This window comes from Neopelma chrysocephalum, unplaced genomic scaffold, assembly GCF_003984885.1.
Source record: "Neopelma chrysocephalum unplaced genomic scaffold, ASM398488v2 Primary Assembly neopelma1_73b, whole genome shotgun sequence".
NCBI classification, from domain to species: Eukaryota; Metazoa; Chordata; class Aves; order Passeriformes; family Pipridae; genus Neopelma; species Neopelma chrysocephalum.
The window spans coordinates 2,536,456-2,556,091 of NW_020897734.1; the positions used below are offsets into that span (position 1 = coordinate 2,536,456).

Sequence of the window (19,636 nt, forward strand, 5' to 3'; positions counted from 1 at the left end):
TCGGGGACGCTCCGGAGCGGGGCCCGCGCCGGGGCCGGGCCGGGGCCGCGCGGCCGCTCCCGCAGGTGAGGACGGTCAGCGGGGACACCCCCCCGGGCTCTGCCCCGCTCGGGGTCCCGGGGGGGGCTGCGTCCTGCGGGGCCTCTGTGCGGCCGCGGGCAGAGCGGGGCCGCGCTGGGTGAGCGGTGCGGGGTGGGCGCGTGTGGCCGCGGGGGCTGCCCCGGGCGCGGAGGGGCAGCGCGGAGGGCGGCGGGGGCTCCCTGCGTGCGGGACGGGAGCGGCATGTCCCGGCTGCGCTTCGGGGGGGTACCCGCTGTGCGAGGGGTGTTGCGGTGGGGCAGACCCCGCTCGTTGGGAGGGAAGGAGGGGGTGCCCCCATTGCGGTCGGGGTGCCCTGCGAGGGGCTGCGCTGGCGCGGGGGGAGAGCGGGAATGCCCCTGCCCCGAGGTGGCTGGGGAGGGGGGGTGCTGTCGGGGCAGGGACTGGGGTCCGGCAGGACGGGTCTCCAGGCTGGGGATGGCCGGGAGCAGAGCGGGGGTGCCCCGGCGGTGTGTGCGGACCGCGCTGCTCGGCTTGTGCCGCTCGGGAAAAGTGTCTTGAACTCCCCTTTTCCAGGCTTTGTTGTGCAGCCATTGTAATCGCTCTCTTCCTTCCCCCGGCCCGTTCTGCTCGTCAGGGCTTATTGTTCCCTTGGTCTTTAAATAGGCTGGATGAGGTCTGGGTGCGGGAAGGAGTTTTGGGGGTTAGTTTTGAGGTGCGGCCATTAGAAATGGGGATGTAGCTGTAGGTTGTAATGAACTTGCTGGTTTCCTCTTCTCCCTGTTCGCGTAAAATTTAGGCCAAGCTCTGTTTTTAGTAAGTACTGTTCAGGACTTTTCGCCTCCGTAAGAAAAGTGCGATGTTAACTTGAGAACCCTCGGAGTCTTGGCTCGGGTGCTTTGTATAATTCAGGAGATGCAAGGTGCACATCTTTTTCAGTTTTGTATGGCAAAGGGCTCTTCAGCCTGAGTGTTAATGAAACTGATGCTGACTTGGACCTTCTGTGAAGTCTGCATCAGAAATATCTCCCTTACCCATTTAAATATGCCTCATACATTTGAATAGAATGCCATGGAGGAGTCTTCCTTATTCTTTCCCCAGTGAGCTACACATAGAGATAATGCTAATGAATAACCTTCAGGGCACTCTTCCCCCTTCTCTGATTTCATGGTAAAGCCTGTTCTGCAGTCCTGTTTAATAGTGGAATATGCTGCAGAGTGTTGATAGTAAAAAAAAGTTTGGGTAGTAACTAGGATTAAGTGCTATCCTGAACGCACTTCTTGTGATCTCTTTGATTCTGTGATTTTCAAAATCGTGCTTCTAAACATTTTCCTTCGCTTCTGAAGTTCAAAAAATTGTAGTGAGCTGCCAGCACAAATTAGCATGCTGCTCTGCTTCAAAGAAGCAAGGCTGCTTCTAGTGAGCCTTGGCTTGACACTAGGTGTCAAAAATGAATTAAAGTGACTTTGACCCAGCCAGCATTTTTTTTTATTATTACTTTAAAGAATTTCATCTGCTCTTCTCTAAAAGATTCACTAAACTGAAAGTCATCTGAGGCCGTAGTTCAACTGTACCTAATCTGTAGCAGTAATAGTGGCTTGGAGACTTCTGCAATTTGTGGTATCATTGGCACAACTTCTGGTGATGCATGAAGCAGATCAGCAAATGTACCCAGCCAGAAAAAAAAGGGTCATGCCCAGATTCCCTGATCTAGTTTGCACTGGAGTCCCACGAATTAGAGCAGAGCTTGTCTGTGGAGTGCTGAGGAGCACTGGGATCATCTCAAAGAGCCTGTGAGGATTTGGTTTGCTCCAGGCAGGGCTGAGTGGGGTGAAGCCAAGAAAGGGAGTATGTTCAGCTGGTATCACTACCCAGGCAGTGTGTGAGGCTCGGGGGGAAGTGAGATGTAGCTGCTGCAGGAGTGGTTCTTGTGCTGGCACGTGAACTGTCCAGAAGCAGGGTGGGATGGAGCATACAAAGTAAAGCCTTGCCTTTCCCACCTGAATTCAAGGCTTGGTTGGATGGGGCATTGAGCAGCCTGGTCTGCTGGGAGGTGTCCCTGCCCATGGCAGGGGGATTGGAACTAGGTGATCTTTAAGGTCCCTTCCAACCAAATCCTTCTATGGTTCTATGAATTCTAGTAACAAGTGTGTTTTTTTCTTTTGTCTTCCAAAAGGCTGAGAAAAATTTTGGAGTTCTTAAAAAAAAAATCAAAAAGCTACCTCATATTGAGTGTATCTCAGTATAATATGATACTTCTATATGTTTCTATGACAGTGGTCATCAAGCCCAGGATGTCTGGATCTGAAAGTGTAACCTCTCTTGCCTGTAATGAGAGATAAATGATCTTACCTCCAGGGCTATATGTTCTTGGTGTGGTCCAGCTGTTGGAAAGGGATAATTAGTCCAGACTACAAAGAAATGTGTTGGTAGAGACTCCAAAGCAATCCACAATGTGTTCTGCTAGAAGTGTTTCTGCTAGCACTACTCTTTCACCTCCACAAACACCACAAGCAAAACTGTCAAAAATGCTTGGCTTTTTCATGGTTGTTATGTTGCTGAAGTAACTGTGATGCTTAGTATATGTGTTTTTTTTCTTTACTCTTTTAGGTGATGTGTCTGTGCTGGCAAAACTTTCTGTGAAACTGCACTGTGGCAGGAATTGAACAATTCTGAAGCGTTTGTTTTAAAAGAAACAGCCTCAGAACATATTTGGTGTTTGGCTGTTTCACTGTATCAATAGTGTAAAACTTTTCTAATTACTCTTAATAGCTTATCAAAGTTGATTTTGGCAGCCTGGGGCTGGGTTCACAGGGATAGATGCCTTTATCACAGATCTGGCGTAGTGTGTATGGATGTTGGTGTGAGTGGGAGGTAAAAGCTTAAATAGATGGGGCAACATATGTTCTGCTTTCCTTTCAAGGTTCTCTCGGTTTTAATTCTCACAGATGTATTGCATTGTCGGAATACTGACAATTTTTTTGTTTTCTTTTTAACTGTTTATGACAGAAGAGGTTTATTAAAATTGGGAGATTAGAGCTTTATGGATAAATTAAAAACACTACTGTGGAAGAAACTTTCCTCGGTATATTTCCTATCCCTAAGCAAAGTGTCTTTGAAAAACTCTGAAGTAATTAAACAATATTAGATTGTAGTCTCTGGAAACAAAGGCATGCTTTCAGTGGGTATTCAGGGAAATTGATAAATTTTCCAGTTTCATCTGAATTATTTTCATAAAGCTTTATCTCTGAGGGCTTTGCACAGTAGTAGATGTTTTGGGGAAAAAGCGTGCCTATGTCATATAGTGTGGACAGCCTGTATCCTGTGTCAGGAGGTTCTCACAAGGGAACCAGGCTGTGTGTTGGGATGGGAGATACAGGGAATTGGAATGTGTGACTTGGTGTTGGTGACAAGGCCGTTTCAGAAGTGTATTTCCTGAAGATATCTTTTGGATTATGGGGTAGGACCTGTAGGATCTGTTTGAACCCAAGAGGAGCTTGCAGATTTAAACCTGACTTCTTTAATTGGCCTGTGTATTTCAGAAGACTAACAGTCAGAAAATTTTAGTGATTTTCAATGTTCAGTGTCCTGTAATGAATTTGATGTCTTCGGTGCCTGTTTTGAGAAGCTGTGTTAAAGTGAGTTGGCTGTACCACTTTTTGAAGAATGGACCAGCTACTGATTTGTGTTATCAATGTTTTTGTTTTAAACTTGCTGTAGGAAATATGTAATTTTGTTTCCTTTTGTGGGAATGGTGCTTTGTTAATACTAACGACAATGGTCATATGATTCCTTGGGGCTTTTGTTTTAACTTCTTTGTGATTGATGCAGCTGCTTGGTGGTGTGTTCTGTAGTTGTGAAATGTGAGATTTGTTTGGCAAGGCCAGCACACTCTCCATTTTTGAAGCTATTCTGCTTGGTTTCTTTACCGTGAAATATTTTAAAATGTGAGAAAGCTTATGTACAGGTGAAAGTAGAAATGAAAATAGTTTGTGAACAGAAGTTTTGCTTTCAAAGAAGTTCTCAGAGCCTTTGCCCCGACTTCTAGTTGCTTAAATTTTGGGGAAAACTTAAAACCTTCCCCATTTCCATATTCAGGAGCATCAGTCTTACCAGGTGGCCCGTGCCTGCTCAAACTGTCAGGTTGTGCATTTTGCTCTCCCTTTTCAAGGGCCCCTGCTCTGGAGGGTGCCTGGACAGTGATGCACATGGAAGGCTATCAAAGGGCAAAACTGCTGATGTTTTTTGTGCAGGTGTGGATGGGACCAGAAGGAGAACTGGTTGTCAGTAGGCAAAGCAGCAGGACCATTTACCTGTGGTGTCAGGCACCTTGCTTTGGCTCCTGCCTGCTGGCATACATACTTGTTTGTCTTGCCTCTTGGAAGTCTCTTTATTTGCCTGAAGGTGGGAGGTGTAAGCTGCTTTAGGACAGAGGTCCTGTCTAAGCTGTTCCACCAGGCAAGAAGAAAAACAGTTGGCACAAAGCTTATGGGAATGTGTTTCATGGGTCTCCTGGTTAAAACCAGGGGTGGGGTGACTTGGGTGCCTGTCCTTGCTCGGAGGACTTAAAAGTACATGTTTTAACAAATAATGCAGTGCTCAGCCTCTCATCATGTTAGTCCTGTTATGAATGTAAATTTCCATCTTTGCAGGGAAACAAGGGAAAAACTTAGTTCCTTTATTCTTGGTGCAGAAAATAAACTGATTTTATCAGTCTATTACTCAGAAATCACAGACCAGGATTTAGCATCATGGCAAATGAAAACCATGTTATGTGGTAAATGAGCTTGATTAACACCTCTATCTGGTCAAGTGCAAACTGTTGTTACAAGAAAAGTGAGGTGCCATGTAATGAAAAAATTCAGCAGAATTTTTTGAGGTGTATGAGTAATAATGATTGACTTTTAGAATCCTATAGGTCAAGGAAAGCAAGGATAAACATGTGAATTTCAGCCCAGTTCCTTTTTCCTGATTGTTCTTTGGGATCTCCATGTGAGTGGTCTGTTCTAGTTTAAGTTGAATGTGTTCCACATGCATTTAATTTAGCATTGTGGGAACTTTGATTCTTTGGAATAACTGACCTTATCTGATAATGCTAATGTGAAATATCCAGCAGTATGCTAAGATGATGATCTGAAATATCCAGCAGGTTTTTACTGTACTGGCACAAAACCCAGCTCTGGAAAGTTGAAGCTCCATTTCTGTCATACATGATTGTAGTACGTTTTCTACATATTTAAATAATTCTGTAAGAAATAAATGCGAAGTGTTTCTTTTAAATTTTAAACTTCTTCATAAACTTGTTATGGGTTGAAAATTAACTAGAAGATTCACACTTGGAGGGCAGAGTCTGATGCTGGAGGCTTTGGAGGCAGTTTGGTGCTGCAGGTACCTCATCGGAGGCACCTCTGGGTGGTCCTGCCTTGTCCCCCGATCTGCTGCAGCTCTGTTGGCAGAGCTAATGCTTGTGTGATTGCAGGGTGATTTCTTTCATGCTACTTATCTCATGGGAAACTTACCCACTCAGTGCTGTAGTTATCAGTTTGCTAACTCACCCTGTGGCTACACCTTGCTCTCACAGGTAGGAGCAGGAACAAAGGGAAAGCAGCACAGCTTCTCCCAGCACATGCTGGGGGTGAAGCATCTTTCACCTCAGCAAGGGCAGTGCTCCCACTTCAAACTAATCATGTTTCCAGATGCCTGTAAAGAGCTATTCCTGGGACTGCTGTTTTCCAGCTAGTTTTCCATCTGTGAAGGAGCTGAATTATCATAATGCATAAATTTGTGTTTTCAGGTAAATGTTTACATTAAAGTGTGCATTCTGCACTATGTTAAGGTGGGGGAAAACTTTTGTCTCTGCTCTGGAGAATTCAAACACGGTCCTGCGTCCTGCTCATGGATGTTATCTGGCTCTTGAAGGGAGAGGGGGAAATGGGGTTGCTCTTCTGCCTTGTCAGCTTCTGACTTGTCAGTGCCTCAGTGTTATGAAACACACGTGGTTCTGGGCAAATTTATGGCTGCCCACAGATTTTGAATAGAACAGAGGAAGTGAGTAGCACATCCGTTATTTAAAGAAAGCCATGAGTGGCACTAGAATCCTACAGACACTGGCATGTATTCTGTGTGTATATATATATATATATATTTTTTTTTTTTAGAAGCTGATTCTCCACCACAGTGCCAGAGTTGTAGGAAACTTGTGTTAATAGTTTATCCCTACCACTCCTGTCCCTGATCATAAACTCAATGTTAGTAACTTTTTAAGTAGTAGCAACTGCAAGTTACAAAATACACGTGAGGTTGTATTGCTGACACTTATTAACAACTATATTTCATTGCCTGTTTACATTGGAAGCTTTTAACAGGAGCAGAGTTTTACCAGTTTTGTTTTCTTTACTGTTGAATTTATAATATAGCAATGATTTTACAGCTAGAAACTTAATCTGGGTTGTTGTGTTTGCTGTTCTAAGCTTGTTTTTATACAGTGGAATTAAAGTATTTCCGTCAGGGTGTATGTCCTGTGAGAGATATAAACGAAAGAGTTTGCAAGCTTATACATTCAAACTGGAAATTAGGACAAAAGAATTGAAGGACAAATCTAGATAATTCAGCAGTGTTGAATTTACTAGATTGCTTGAGCTGCCTTACACCTCTCCCTTGGGGCTGTGCAAATCCAACCAGTGTCTTGTGGTTGCTCACATTTGTCACAGGGGAGGAACAGCAAACATTTTCACTGTCACTGTTCTTCATTAGGCTTGGACAGTACCAAACACTGATATCTTTAGTGGCAAAAAGGACCAGTGTGGGGAGTTTTGTGATCCATATTTTACCCCTGAGTCTGAAAATCTTGTCCTTAATGTCCAAAAGGGGAGGTTTTTTTATTTAAAGGATAAGAGAAATGAGATGACCATGTTATCACCTGTCTTGGAGTTGGTGGAACTGCCATTAACTCAATCACTTATCTCAGTGATGTTGGTGATATCACTTGATACAAGAGAGCCTGGCCAGTATCTTTGCTAATCTTTTTTAGGAATGGTTTAGTAACTTATCTTAATGTAAACTTGAATGTTTGGAGAAGTTTGCAGTGAGGCTCTAAATGGACCGTGGTAGAACTCCCTGGCATCTCTTTTTAGCAAGAGGATAGGGACCCTCACATTTTCTGTTCCTATCACGATTCCTTATTTTTGTTTTTCTTAATATTCTAGCTTATGTGTATACCTGATTGTATTTAGGAGCCACAGTGATGCACCAAGACCTTGGTATGATAGTGCCTCACATGTGCTGAACAAAAAGGCAGTTTCTGTTCCCAAACCATGCTATGCTACTGTAGACTTTGTTCCACTGTTTTTTTTTCTGCGTTTTGTGGGATGGGTACAACTGAATAAAAGAACTGTTAACATTGTTGGTAACATCTTAGTAAGCTTGTAGTCTAACTCTAGCCTGTGGTGGTAGCATTTTTCTCTTTCAAAACTTGTAGCCTTAAGGCAACTTGGTGGACTTTCCTAGTATCTTCCTTCCTTTACCAGCCTTCCTTCAAGGGCAGAGGTTTGTGTGCAGTGTTATTGTAGGTGCTCACATGGCTGTACCTGCTCATGGAGCTCAGAGTTATGTCCTCTGAGAGCCTGGTGAAATTACTTCCCTGGAAAGGGCTGAGTAGATGTAAGCTAACTTGCCCTCCTCTTAAAATTGATTTCTTGGGTGAAGATGAATGTGCCAGCAGCCCTAGTTTCTTTTGGGATGATGGCCGGGATTTCTTGTCTGCTGTTGGCTTTCTTTGCTGTTGGCTATTGTTCCCAGTTTGTAGAAGGAAAAAATATTTCAGTAAGGGGGTTGTAAACCTTACCTCTGTCAGCTCAGACATTTATGTGAGCTCTTGTGCAGAATGCCAACCAAAATAAGCTGGAGTGGTTTAAACAGCCTAAATAATCACTCTTTGTATCGCTTGATCCTGAGTAAATAGGTTAGAAAGTACTTAAGAGCAGCTCAGCTGGAGCCTTCTGGCAGAGAGCAGGGACAAGCAGATGAAGGTGCTGAGCTCTTCCCTGGCACAGCTGTACCCAGAGGAGGAGATCCAAACCCAGGGTAGAGGTTCACAAGTTAAAGGGCTGCTCGGCAGGTGGGAATGTGGCTTCTCCCTGCAAATAACCCTGTGATTGCAGCTGAAGTAAGGAAATCTCAATTCATCATCCTCTTAGGGAATGAGTGTATTTTCTGGTTAATCTATAGTGATCTCCTAGTGTGGAGTGAAAGAAGTGGTTAAATTTAGACATGTTTCAGGGGGATGCAGGGGATGGCAGAGCTGCCAGGTGCTGTGGCATGTGGGGTGGTGCCGCTCTGCAGCACTGTCCTGTCTTCCCCACGTGCTCACAGAAAAGTCCATGTTATGGTTGTAACCAGCTCCCACTACTAGTTCAGACTGTTTATTCATTAGTAAAACAAACGGTAGGAAGGAGTTGGGCCGGAAAATGCGAATGTGCAAGATAAGGGGTTCCATGGCAACGCTTCACGGTCCCGAACAAGGAGTCAAGAATAAATAATGGTGGAAAAAGAAGTGGGAGGAGGAAAAAATGAGTGGGTTGGAGGAAAAAATGCTATCTTTGTATTGGCTTTATTGTTTCGGTGCCATCCCAGATGTGTCTAACAAGTCTGACATTGTTTGAGGTTTTCATTACTGAGGGCCTTTCACAAGGCCCTCCACTGTAAGGCTCGTGTGTGTCACTGGGGCAGCCTGACACGGCCTTGCCGAGACGCAGGTTATGCAGATGCTTTCAGGGGATGGTGGGAAGCCTGGATCCTACTCCCAGTTTTAGAGGGCTTCTTGCCACCAGAAGCTACTTTCTAACTCGTCTTTTTGGCTTTCTTCACCAAAACAACCTGTGTAAGAGGCTTCCTGATAAATTGTGTGTGTCGTTCCTGACACAGTAATGTTTTAATTCCGGAACATGGGTTTTTCTGATCACTGCCATGCATAGGTATGCATATATAAAAAGCAAAATAATTTGACACATTTTAAGGAGGAGTATCAAAAGGAAGAAAGCTTCATGAAATAAGACTGCAATAGCTGCTCATCTTCAGGTAAACCCCTTGTTTTGGTTAAGGAGTTGGAATGTCTCATAGTGCTTCTTATCTTGGTTAACCTGTGCTTTCCTATGTGATTTTGTTGTTAGGATTGTTTTATTGTTTTAACTGGATTAATAACTTCAGATTGGCAAGGGCTTTTAATGGAAAAAATATTGTTTGCTCATTGAATTAGAGAAGTGACTGTCACTTACTGGTAGTAACTGAATGTGAGAATATGAGTTGCCAAGTGTAATATTTCAGTTTTTTTCTTTTCTGAGAGGAAATGCAGAGGAAACAAAAGCTGGCAGCATCATTGCCAGTATTTCCTTACTCTGCTTTATGTTAGAATGAATTAAAATGACTGCCATTGCAAATGGCTCCTTGTGGTTTGGGGTAACTGCTTGCTGTTTTCCTTTCCTTTGCAATTGGACATGCTATCTTTTCAGCATTAAAAGGAAATGCAGTGTCTCCTCCTAAATCCCTCTGTCCCATTGTTCATGGCTGGTAAGATTACTTTTCACTGTGACTTTGTGCTCTTTCAACTTCACTGTGACTGGTGGTGCTCCCTTTGCAAGTCCAGCCAGAGCTTCCTGTTGTGGGGGGAATGTATGAAAAGCATGCTTGGCTTAGGATCACGATGCAAGGTATTAATTCTGTATCTCCTGGGACTTGTATGCATTTAGTAATTTACATAAAATGGTGGCTGTACTTCTGAGAGAGTGACTGCCTGAGTAGCTTCAAAGCAAAAATTAGCTCTGACTTTTTTTTTCTTCTGCACGGTTGTTGAAATTAGTTTTTATTTGGAGCTGTGATCTTGCGGAATTCTGTATGAAATACTCCATATATGTGGAAAATAGCAGGATGCCACAGATTTTTAGTGAGTTATGGGAACTCTCCCTTCAGGCAGGAAGTGGGGCTATCCAATTTTCCGCTTATGCTGGAGATAGAGCTCAAAGAGCTTCAGAAGCCAATAGTTAACTCTGTTGGAGATGCTCTATCCTGCAGTTCTTTAAAATAACATCTACAGTGAATAATAGTGTGCAAACGTGTGTGACAATTTTTTTTCTCTTCCCAAACCTTGTTCTAGATGTCAAAATTTACCTGGACTACTTGGGAATGGCGAAACATAGCCCTGGGATCCTGCCATGAACAGTAAGAAAGTTGAGATGCTTTGTGTATGCAAATAATAATTTTCTTTTAACGACTAAATCCCAGTGAAACTGTTCCTGTTCAATTAACACAACTTGGCAACACATTGTGTAGCTCAGTGTGGAGGTGCTCCCAGCTTTTGATGCAGTAAAGAGGGAGTACAGTAGGTCAGAGGGGTGGATCAGCAGGGGAGCATTCTTTGGAAAACAATAATGGGGAAGTCGCTGCAGTCACTATAGCACTGGAAGTGGGAAGCTGCTGTGGGTGGTGCATTAGGAAATTATTGAGGTGGTATCTGAAGGATGCTTTCCTGTAATGTGTAATTATATTGTGAGACTCCATTGTTACCTTGTGTATAATTATATCGAGACTCCACTGTCATGGAGTGACAGTCTAATTTGCATCTTGAATGCAAATTAGATTGAAGTGTGATTAGACAAATTAGTGGAAGAAAAAAGTGAATTGTGAAGTATTAAGGCCTGAATTCCAGATGCAGTTTGAGGGAGGAAGTCCCTAAAACACTGGCTGAGGGGAAGCTGTGTCGTGTCACTCTCCCTGCTCCTGAATGGAGCTGTTAGACAGGGAGCTTGGCTCATTAGGGCTTTGGTCTGAGCTTTCGTGTCCAACTTTTGTTTGGTGTTTTTCTTATATGAAACTTAGTGTTTAATAGATGTTGATTTAACAGTTTATGTAGCCAAGACAGCAGACAGCTTTAAAGATATTCTTGAGTGTTGATCAAAATATTCAGATATTCAGATATTTTTGTGTTGTTGGTAGCCTGAGACTTTCTAGTTTGAAGGATACATAAATATGTATGTACATGCTCTGTGTTCTTTAAATAGCCTTTTCCAGATGTTGCAGTAGGCATCCTTACAGTGATGCATTGAAAATTATTCTGATTAATTTTCCCAGTACAAAATAGATGACTTATGAGAGACTGTGTGGGTGAGTAGCATGTTTGTAAAGCATCAACAGTGTCTGCTGAAAATTTACACTATTTGTCAGCCTTCACTGGGACAGAAATTAGAAGGCTTTTGTATTGTTTCAAATAGTGATTTGGATATAGTTGATTGGAAATGTACATCTCTTGAAAACTCTTGTAGCTAAACTCTTCACAGCAGTTTAAATACTTACTATGCAAATATTCAAATGAAAAAATACTTCATTTTCTTTTCTAGAGCTCTGACCATGTCATGTTTAATTCTTTCATGGAAGCAGTATTTCTCCCAGGGCTTTCAAAAGCTGGGTTATATACTTGAGATGTCAGGCACTGCTAATATCTTGAAAATCTCAGAACTCTCCTTTGATGAAAATAATTGTTAAATTGTTGTAGATCAAATTACAGAGCCTTATGTCAGTTATTAGAACAGCTGATAAAGACATTTAGTTCTTTGTACAAAGTAGTGATGTAACGCAAGGAGATTCTGGTAAGACTGATTGCTTTTGGCTTTTTGAGAAGTTTGTCCAGCTTACCTGAAAAAGATAAATGTGTGTATTTGTAGATTATTAAATAGCATTGAAATCTTACCAGAATGCAGCTAAAGCTTCAGTTTACTTTTTCTGATCATGGATTGACTGAGCTAACAATTTAAGCTGTGCTGCTGGAGGTAAAACATTCCTTCATTTTGAACTTTATGTTCCATTTAGCAAATTCACTGATCGAAAAGTAAAAGAAAGAACTTTGCTTTCCACAGATTTGCTCTGACAAAACCTTGTCATTTCTTGTGAAGTTGAGAACAAATTATGTAATGTCAGAGAATAATCACTTATTAGGGATTATTAAGAAACAAATTTTAAGGGTGGAAATGATTCTCGGTACGCATTGGGACATCTAGAATGATCTTGGGCTTTTTGTTCCCTGCCAGTCATTTATCTAAAAGTTGTGTGGCTTCTTTTCTGGCTTTTCTTTTGAGGTGGTTATTGGAGCCAAAAAAGCTGGAGTGTTGCTGTACTGGTGTTCAAGATCTTTGTGTTTGGGAGGTACTTAATGTCCACTTGTAGGACAAGTAGCATCAGAAAACCAAATCTCATTTTGCTATTAAAGCTGTCATGTTAGAGAACATCAACATGCTATTAACTAAAGGTAAATGACCAACACATAAATTGCATCTTATTCGTGTCTCCTGTAATTTGTGTGGCTTCTGATAAGGCGGTGAGAGGTGTGAGCTGTGTTGTGCTCTGGATACATTTCTGACCTTGAGTTCAATGGTTGTGTCTTTTTAAGGTCTGCTCAAAATAACTTCAGAAAATAAAGGAAAAGTAATGGCTTTAAGTTGACCTGCAGCCTGGTGTTCCCTTAGCTTCCACCTTCACCCATAACAGCACTCCAAAATTAGTAAGCTTGCTGATGGTGATTGGAGTTTGAAATCATGCTGACTTAACTTGATCTAGGAGCATTTTTCCCAGGCCTTTATTTGCATATGTAGATTTTTCATCTCCCAAGGTTGTGGTTTAGGTGATGCCTGCAGGTTGAGGACAGTTTTGATGAAAGTAACAGCAGGTGGGAAGGCTTGAAGTTTAGTGGAAAGTGATTCCAAGGTGGCTTATCACATGGATACTTGAATGGTAGCAATAAGGAAATACAAGGATTCAGTTTCTCAGTGACGCAGGTGGTTCTGATACCCCGATGGTTGTGATGTTGGAGAGGGCACCAAAAGGTTTTACAGCAGAAAATGAGAAAGTGGGCTTTAACATTTTAGGCTTTTTTGCTTTCGTTGCTAGATAGTGTATGCTGGCTATCCAGGAGTCACTTCTGAGGAGTGGAAGATTTCAGTCTGCTGAAGTGTACATTGTTTTACTAGGAAGCTTCATGGGATTTTACCTCCTGTTTTTATCACTTCTTTTCAGTCTGATGTGAACTGGCCTTTTCACTAATTCTTCTAGAGCAGCAGTTAGTTGATGCCTCTAGATCTGTGGCATACACTCCCCAGAATGGAGCTCCTGGCAAATGGAAGCAATCCATGTAGGCTAAGAGTCATAACTTTGTACTTTCAGCGCTTTTGTGAGATAATGATTTAAAACCTTCCTCCAGTCATAACCACAGAGGCAGAAGCCCACATTGCCTTTAGTGGAGGAGTGGCACGGAAGATACTTTATCGTCTGGACGCAGACAAACAGGAATATGGGTGTTGCCATTGCTGGAGGCCTGCTCTGGATTGTGGCTGGAGGAGTGGCAGTAAGAGGACAACAGCAGCTGCCACTGCCAGACCATCTGGGTGCTGTACACAGCTCTGAATGATGCTTGGAGCTGCAGCTGGGGGTGATGAGATGGTGCAGATGTTTGAACCAAAGACAGAAGAGACTGTCTGTGCTGCCGTCCAAGGAACAGAGCTGATGTGAGCCCAGGAGGGTTACTAACCTGTCAGGTCTTTGTGGCTCTGGCAGGGAGCTGGCTTGTCTCGCTTGTGCTTTCTGGTGTTTTGGGACACTGGTCCCTGCTGGATCCTTGTCCCCTCCTTGTGCTGACATCTTAAACTCACTGTCCCTGTGGTATGTCATCTACAGCCTCTTCCTTTGGTCCCTGGCTGGGGTCACTGTGTGTGGAGATGGTGTTTTTAAGGCTCAGCCTAATGGGAGAGAAGTCCATTCATTCCTTGGGTTTGGATTATGTTATACTGTAACTGCTGAAGCTCCCAGTGTTGAGAGCGTAATATAGGGGCAGCCAGTCTAGGATTGTTAGGTTTAGCACAGCTATCCAATGTAGCATTTTCCTCTTGCCTGTGGTACCCTTTTAAACTGCAGGTGTTTTACTTGGGTGTGATTTATACATGGTGTATTAATGGCTCAGTCTGCTTCAGGGAATTGTTTTCTCTTGCTGTGTGAGTGAAATACTATACCAAGAAGGGTTTTTATACATAATATTCCTGAAGACTTCTAAGGTTGTATGAGCATGCTGAGCTTGTTTTATTTTGTGTTCCTAAAACAGGTTGAATAAAACTTTTATCAAATATATTTTTAATTACATTAGCAAAGGCCATTCTATAATTGCAGTTAATGAGCGCTGCTTTTTGTGTGTAAAACGTTACTTCATACAGTTACTAAATTTCCATTAGGATAAGATCTGTTCTGCTACCTAGAGTATAACTTTGACAGTTTGTTGGCTTCCTTTATGACACTGAGTTTTTCAAAATTCAGTACCTTGGCTGACTGAAGTAAATTGTAGCTTATGTTGTATTTTCTGTAGTCTATAATATGGGGTTTCTTTTGTGTCTGGACTTGATTTTTACTGAAAATGTTTAAGTGCTTATATACTTCTAGCTTGTGGGTGGAATTACTCATGATTCTACTTGTTAATTATTGATTATCAGGTGATATTTGATATAGGTTAATGCTGCTCTTGGGTAATGCAACTCTGATGCCTGTTATAAAAACTGGGAGGCTGTGCTGACCTCCAGAAATGTGTACAAAGTTCACACTGAAAACTGCCTGCATCGGGCTAGTCTACATCCGACTTTTAATAATAATGCTTTTTTAGGCACGTACCTCTCAGTATTTAGAGGGAGATTTTCTTATTATTACTTATTTAGAGCTTAAAGCAGTTCTTTAAGGGTGTAGTTTGTCAGAATCGAGCAGCTGCTGCTGAAAGGGACAGTGCTGCTCTCCTCTGCCCTTTGCAGAGCGGGTGCCAGGGATGTGTGGCCGCTGCCAGGACAGTGGGATCTCCTTGCTCCTCTGATGGGAGCCAGTGCTGGCTGTGCTGGGCTCTGCTTTCCCTCTGACAGCTGTTTGCTCTTGGATTGTGCAGCTGGATGGTTTGTGGGGTTCAGCACAAGGTAGGCGTGTGATAGGTCAAACTAAGTGTAACATGGGACTGTGTCCTTCATTGGTGTTCCCGGGCTGGAATTCAGCCTCTTGCTCCCTGTGGATTTGGTGACCAGTCTGTTTTTCAGCAGTTGTGTTTTGTTATGTTTTTGATTCACGTTGACTGCTGTGCTGGAGGAAGGATGGTGTTACTATGGTAGGTCAGGCTCGGTCCCAGCATCTGCCAGCTTTGTGATTTCTGAGCACCCTGTGGAAGCCACTTCCCTGCTGTAGGAATGACGTGTTTGCTGAGGTCTGATGAGTGTTTCTCATGTTCCCTGTATGCTCATGTTGGCCCCTGAGGGTGTGTGGACTTGTTCATTTAATGTCTTCCTAGACTGTGCCCTGCACACTTTATTCTGCACTCTTTGGCATGTCTTGTCACTAATTTGCTGTTGTTTCTGAAGAGCTGACTGCAACTGATACAAGTAACCTACGTTAGCTGTGTGCGTTATCAACCCTGAATAATCTGGAACTTTCTGACAGAGGAAACATAGACATAAAACGTTTCCACAGGGTATGGAACTCCACTATGTGAGTTGTGTTCAGTGGCATATGACCAATAGATGTAGTGTTTTCACTTATTTTGTGAAGTTGGAATTAGAAGTAATTTAATGCTGAACAATTTTACATGGGTTTTAACCACACCCCATTTAAATTGTCTTCCTGAATTCAGGCTGAGGATTGTTAAAACAAATGTAATGGTTTATATAGGAAATGAACCATTATTCAAAAATATATGTACTTCTTTTTGCATTTCCAAAAGAATGATGGCAAAATGTAACAGCAGCAGCTACAGGAGCAAACGCTGCAAACCAGAGATCTGAGGAACTTGCACAGAAGTGTGAAATTCAGCCCCCAGCTCCTGGCAGGGGGATGCAAGTTCCTGTTGGTGATCAGATTTGTCCTGTCTGTGGCCACAGTGAGCAGCTGTAGAGTTGTAAGTGGAGGTGTGAATTTCTCGTATTTCTATGCTGGGAATGTAGAATCAGTGGTGAGGACGATAGAAGCTCTGTTGATAAAGGTGAAAGTTAACTAAAACTTTTCTAAGTATCAAAAATTCTATTTTAACATGGAATTTTTTTGATCCGTTTATACTGCTGTGTAATGTATTGGTCTCATTAGAGAAGCCTTTGCAATGCCCACAGGATGGTAAATTAAGGACTGAGACTGCAGTATCCATCCTCAGTGCTTTAACCACACTGCACATCCCGCAGGACTTCACAAATCACTGAGTGATGGTAGGAGAGCAATTCATGTGTATGTGGTACTTTTTAAACATGTCGGTTTTATGATGGAGGACAGATAAAACATGTTCTGTTTACTCAGCAGACTTCTTTAACAGAGGAAAACCTGAAGTTTATTTGAAATGAGGATGTCCTGAGGTGCAGCAATGCCAGGAGTTAAGAACCACCTTATTCTACCAGCTGCTGTAGCATCAGTGGGAGGGAGTGGGCAAGTTAGATGCTGCTAAACAATTCTGTTTGATGCTGTCTCAGTTGTGGCATGTTTAAAGTATTGCAAAGCAAATATTGAATTTATAATTTATGCTTACAAATTCCATGTGTGATTTCTTTCCACTAAATGTCTAAATTTGCCTTAGCAAAATAAGATTTTAGACAAGCTCTTAAATTAGGAGCGCTTGTGTCTTATTCTCTGAAGTCAAAATTTTATTGTTCATGGTACAAAGCAACTGGAGGGGAGAGGATGATTTGTGGAAGCTTCTGCTTTCTGTTATATATAAAATAACCTGTTATTTCAAAACTGTTACATGGATTTACTCTTTTGTGACTGTATCTAAAAATACAAGCTTTCTTTCGTATATTAAAGGTATTGACTAAGAAATAGGTATTTCTGCTTTGGTCTGTGAATTAATAGCAAATTGCTTCAAATATCCAATTCATACAACTACTAAATTTTGATCATTCACTTATGTTTATAAATGTAAAATATAAGACCAAAAATCTGAAGTGTGGCTCTTTGCATACTTTATATTTTTCAATGCTTGCTGACAAATAGTGTCAGCAAATGGAAATGCTACAACTTCTTCGCTGCCCTTTCAAGTGGAAGTGGGAGTTCACGGACCAGAATGTAGTCTGTAGTCTTTCATTTTAGTTAAAGACTGTAAGATATACTCTTGAGACAGAAAAAAATAAACAAGGAGTTTATCAACTTTATTAGATCTTAAAAATGGAACTCATTAAGATTTTGGCCTCTTCCATGCAAATTAATGTCATTACATCTTGCACATAAATAGTTTGAGCTATTTTTCTCCCTCTTAAAAGGTGGCTTTAATGAGTCACAGCTTCCATTTTAGTAAATTGTTCATGGGATAGGCAGGCTCAGGAACAACTGGGTTAAACCAAGAGATTATTTGAAAAATCTAGGGCATGTGCTCTGTTCACTTGATTAGTTTTCATAATTCATCCTTGTTTCCACAGCAAAGAGCAGCATAAGGCATGTAAACAAGAAGCAGTTTTCTTGCTCTTGTGCTCTTTTATCTCTGTGTCTTTACCAGAGACAGTTAGTGAAATTTGGAAAAAGATATATTGTGTGTGAATGTTTGGATCTAATCTTGGTTTGTTTTGTGAAAACCCATGGGATCTGAGAGGCAGGTGCTATTTGGGGATGTCTGTCTGTGACTCTGCTTCAGTTCTTTTCTGTTTGACTACAGGTGCATGAAGAACAGAGGAGGTATTTCCGCTTATCAGAGATGATGTGGAGAGACACTTTGTGAGTAACTGACATGTGTTTTCTAAAAAGCCCAAAATGCTAATGTGGAAATTAATTTATTTTTTTAAGTCTGTCACTTAGAATAAGTGTGCTATTTATCCAACAGTTTCATTGGGGTCTGGAAAGCTGTGAATAGGGAGCACTTCATGGAACCCATAGACAAAGCTGATTGTGGAAATGAGAAGCTGGAAGACAGAGCAATAGAATATTTTTTTTTCATGAATGATTAACCATGATGTCCAACTTGTCTGTAGTGATCAGTCTACCAAAGACTTCTACTGTTGACTGCTCAAAGTGTTCTAGAAAGCAGTAAACCCCCCGATATTGTGTGTATGGGGAACCTTCAGTAGTGTTAACTTGGTTTGGTACTTATGGAAGCTTACTCTGCATGTCAAGTTATTAACACTGTATTGTCCTTGTCCAATTTTGACTGCAAGTCTGATATATTTGCCATAAAGATGATGGGAATAGTAGCAGTGAATAGAAGCTTTCCTGAAAGTTTTCAGTTCTTGTGTGCTGGAACACAACAATATTCTGGGATCATAAAGGTAAACTACACTCCTAAAATATTACAGGAAAGGAAGAACCTCTATGACAGAATATAACTGTACCTAAACAAGTACTTAAAGGATTTGCTTTTGTGGAAACAAGGTCATTTTTAGAGATCACAATTAGGTAATGCAATGTCTTACTTTTCAAATGGATTCCATAAATATGCTGTGTTTCTAGTGCTGTAGACTCATCAGTCAGCTCATTCCTTTGGGGTAATTAATCCCAGTGTTTCCTTTTTTTTTGCCAGATTTCCAGTAACAGTTGTGAATTAAAACAGCATGTTATTTTACGATTTTCCATGACAGTCTTTGTGCCTTTTTTTTTTTTGCTGTTGTTGTTTATGTAAGTAAAATATGAGTTATGTAGTCTTGAGTGCTTTCTTTTAAACCATAAGCTTTGATATTCTGGAGCTACTGCTTTGTTCTGATGATAATTATTTTAGGAGAATGGTGCCTTTGTGGATAACTTCAGTGCTCTTCTTGGCACAGAAGAGCTCAAGTTAGAAGAACTGCTCTTACCTCAGGCACCTTGATTTCTAAGTTCTTCTACATTTGTAGCATTAAAGCTACACAATGAATTTTTTTTTCTTAAATTAAAAAAAATCCTTTTATTATAATAGACTAGTAATTGCTTAAACTTCTAGGTAGGGAAACAGTTTGGGTTTTTATATGGGATTTGCCTTTTTTGCAGCCTTTATCTAAGAAAAAGATTTTAAAATTATTTTTAGGCTTTCCTCATCCTGGAGCCCTTTGCAAATTTTCTTAGATATGGTTTTTTGATTAGTTTAGTAACTACTTTAAAAAAAATTGTCATTAATGCTTAATTTCCTCATTCTGGTTCAGTGTCTGCAAATAGTGCCTGATTTGAAAGTCTGTCTTGCTTTCGGTCAAGAGAAAATCTGCTTCAAGATAATGTTGGCTTGTAGTCATCTTTCCCTTGGCTTCTTTCAGGCTCTGCTTGCCAGTTCAGGGAGGCTGCGTGAGGATTTCTTTCTAACAGTCTCCTGGCCAGATGCTGGATTCTTTATGAAACAGCAGGAGAAATCCTTGTGCTGATCCAGCTGACTTACCCAGGAGATAGTGTTGATTTGATTTACTCTGAGATGTTGAGATCACTTTTTTGTGGATTAAGTCCATGAAGACTTTGCTGCAATTGGCTGAGTAGCAACAATAATATGGAATATTTTTTATTTCATTATTTTTTAAATAAGATATCTATATAATTATCAGCTTAATAAAATGGAAATTGATTTTTTTTTGTTTGTTTTAAACAAGAAGTATAGTTCAGGTATAAATGTTCCAAA

General features: G+C 41.4%; 1 protein-coding gene across 4 annotated transcripts in view; it reads left to right on the forward strand.

Annotated features, from left to right (window-relative positions):
- Positions 1–47: 47 nt before the first annotated feature.
- The window catches only part of KLHL13 (kelch like family member 13), a 78,910-nt gene continuing 59,321 nt past the window's right edge, over positions 48–19,636 (forward strand). The window contains exons 1-3 of one of the 4 annotated variants that reach the window (XM_027687143.1): positions 48–65; positions 10,187–10,251; positions 17,723–17,781. In XM_027687143.1, the coding sequence (XP_027542944.1) occupies positions 17,762–17,781 (20 nt within the window). In that variant the 5' untranslated portion in view covers positions 48–65; positions 10,187–10,251; positions 17,723–17,761. Of the gene's footprint in view, positions 66–8,855; positions 9,115–10,186; positions 10,275–17,722; positions 17,782–19,636 lie in introns of those variants that run through there. The other 3 variants (XM_027687144.1, XM_027687141.1, XM_027687139.1) reach the window with 3 other exon arrangements.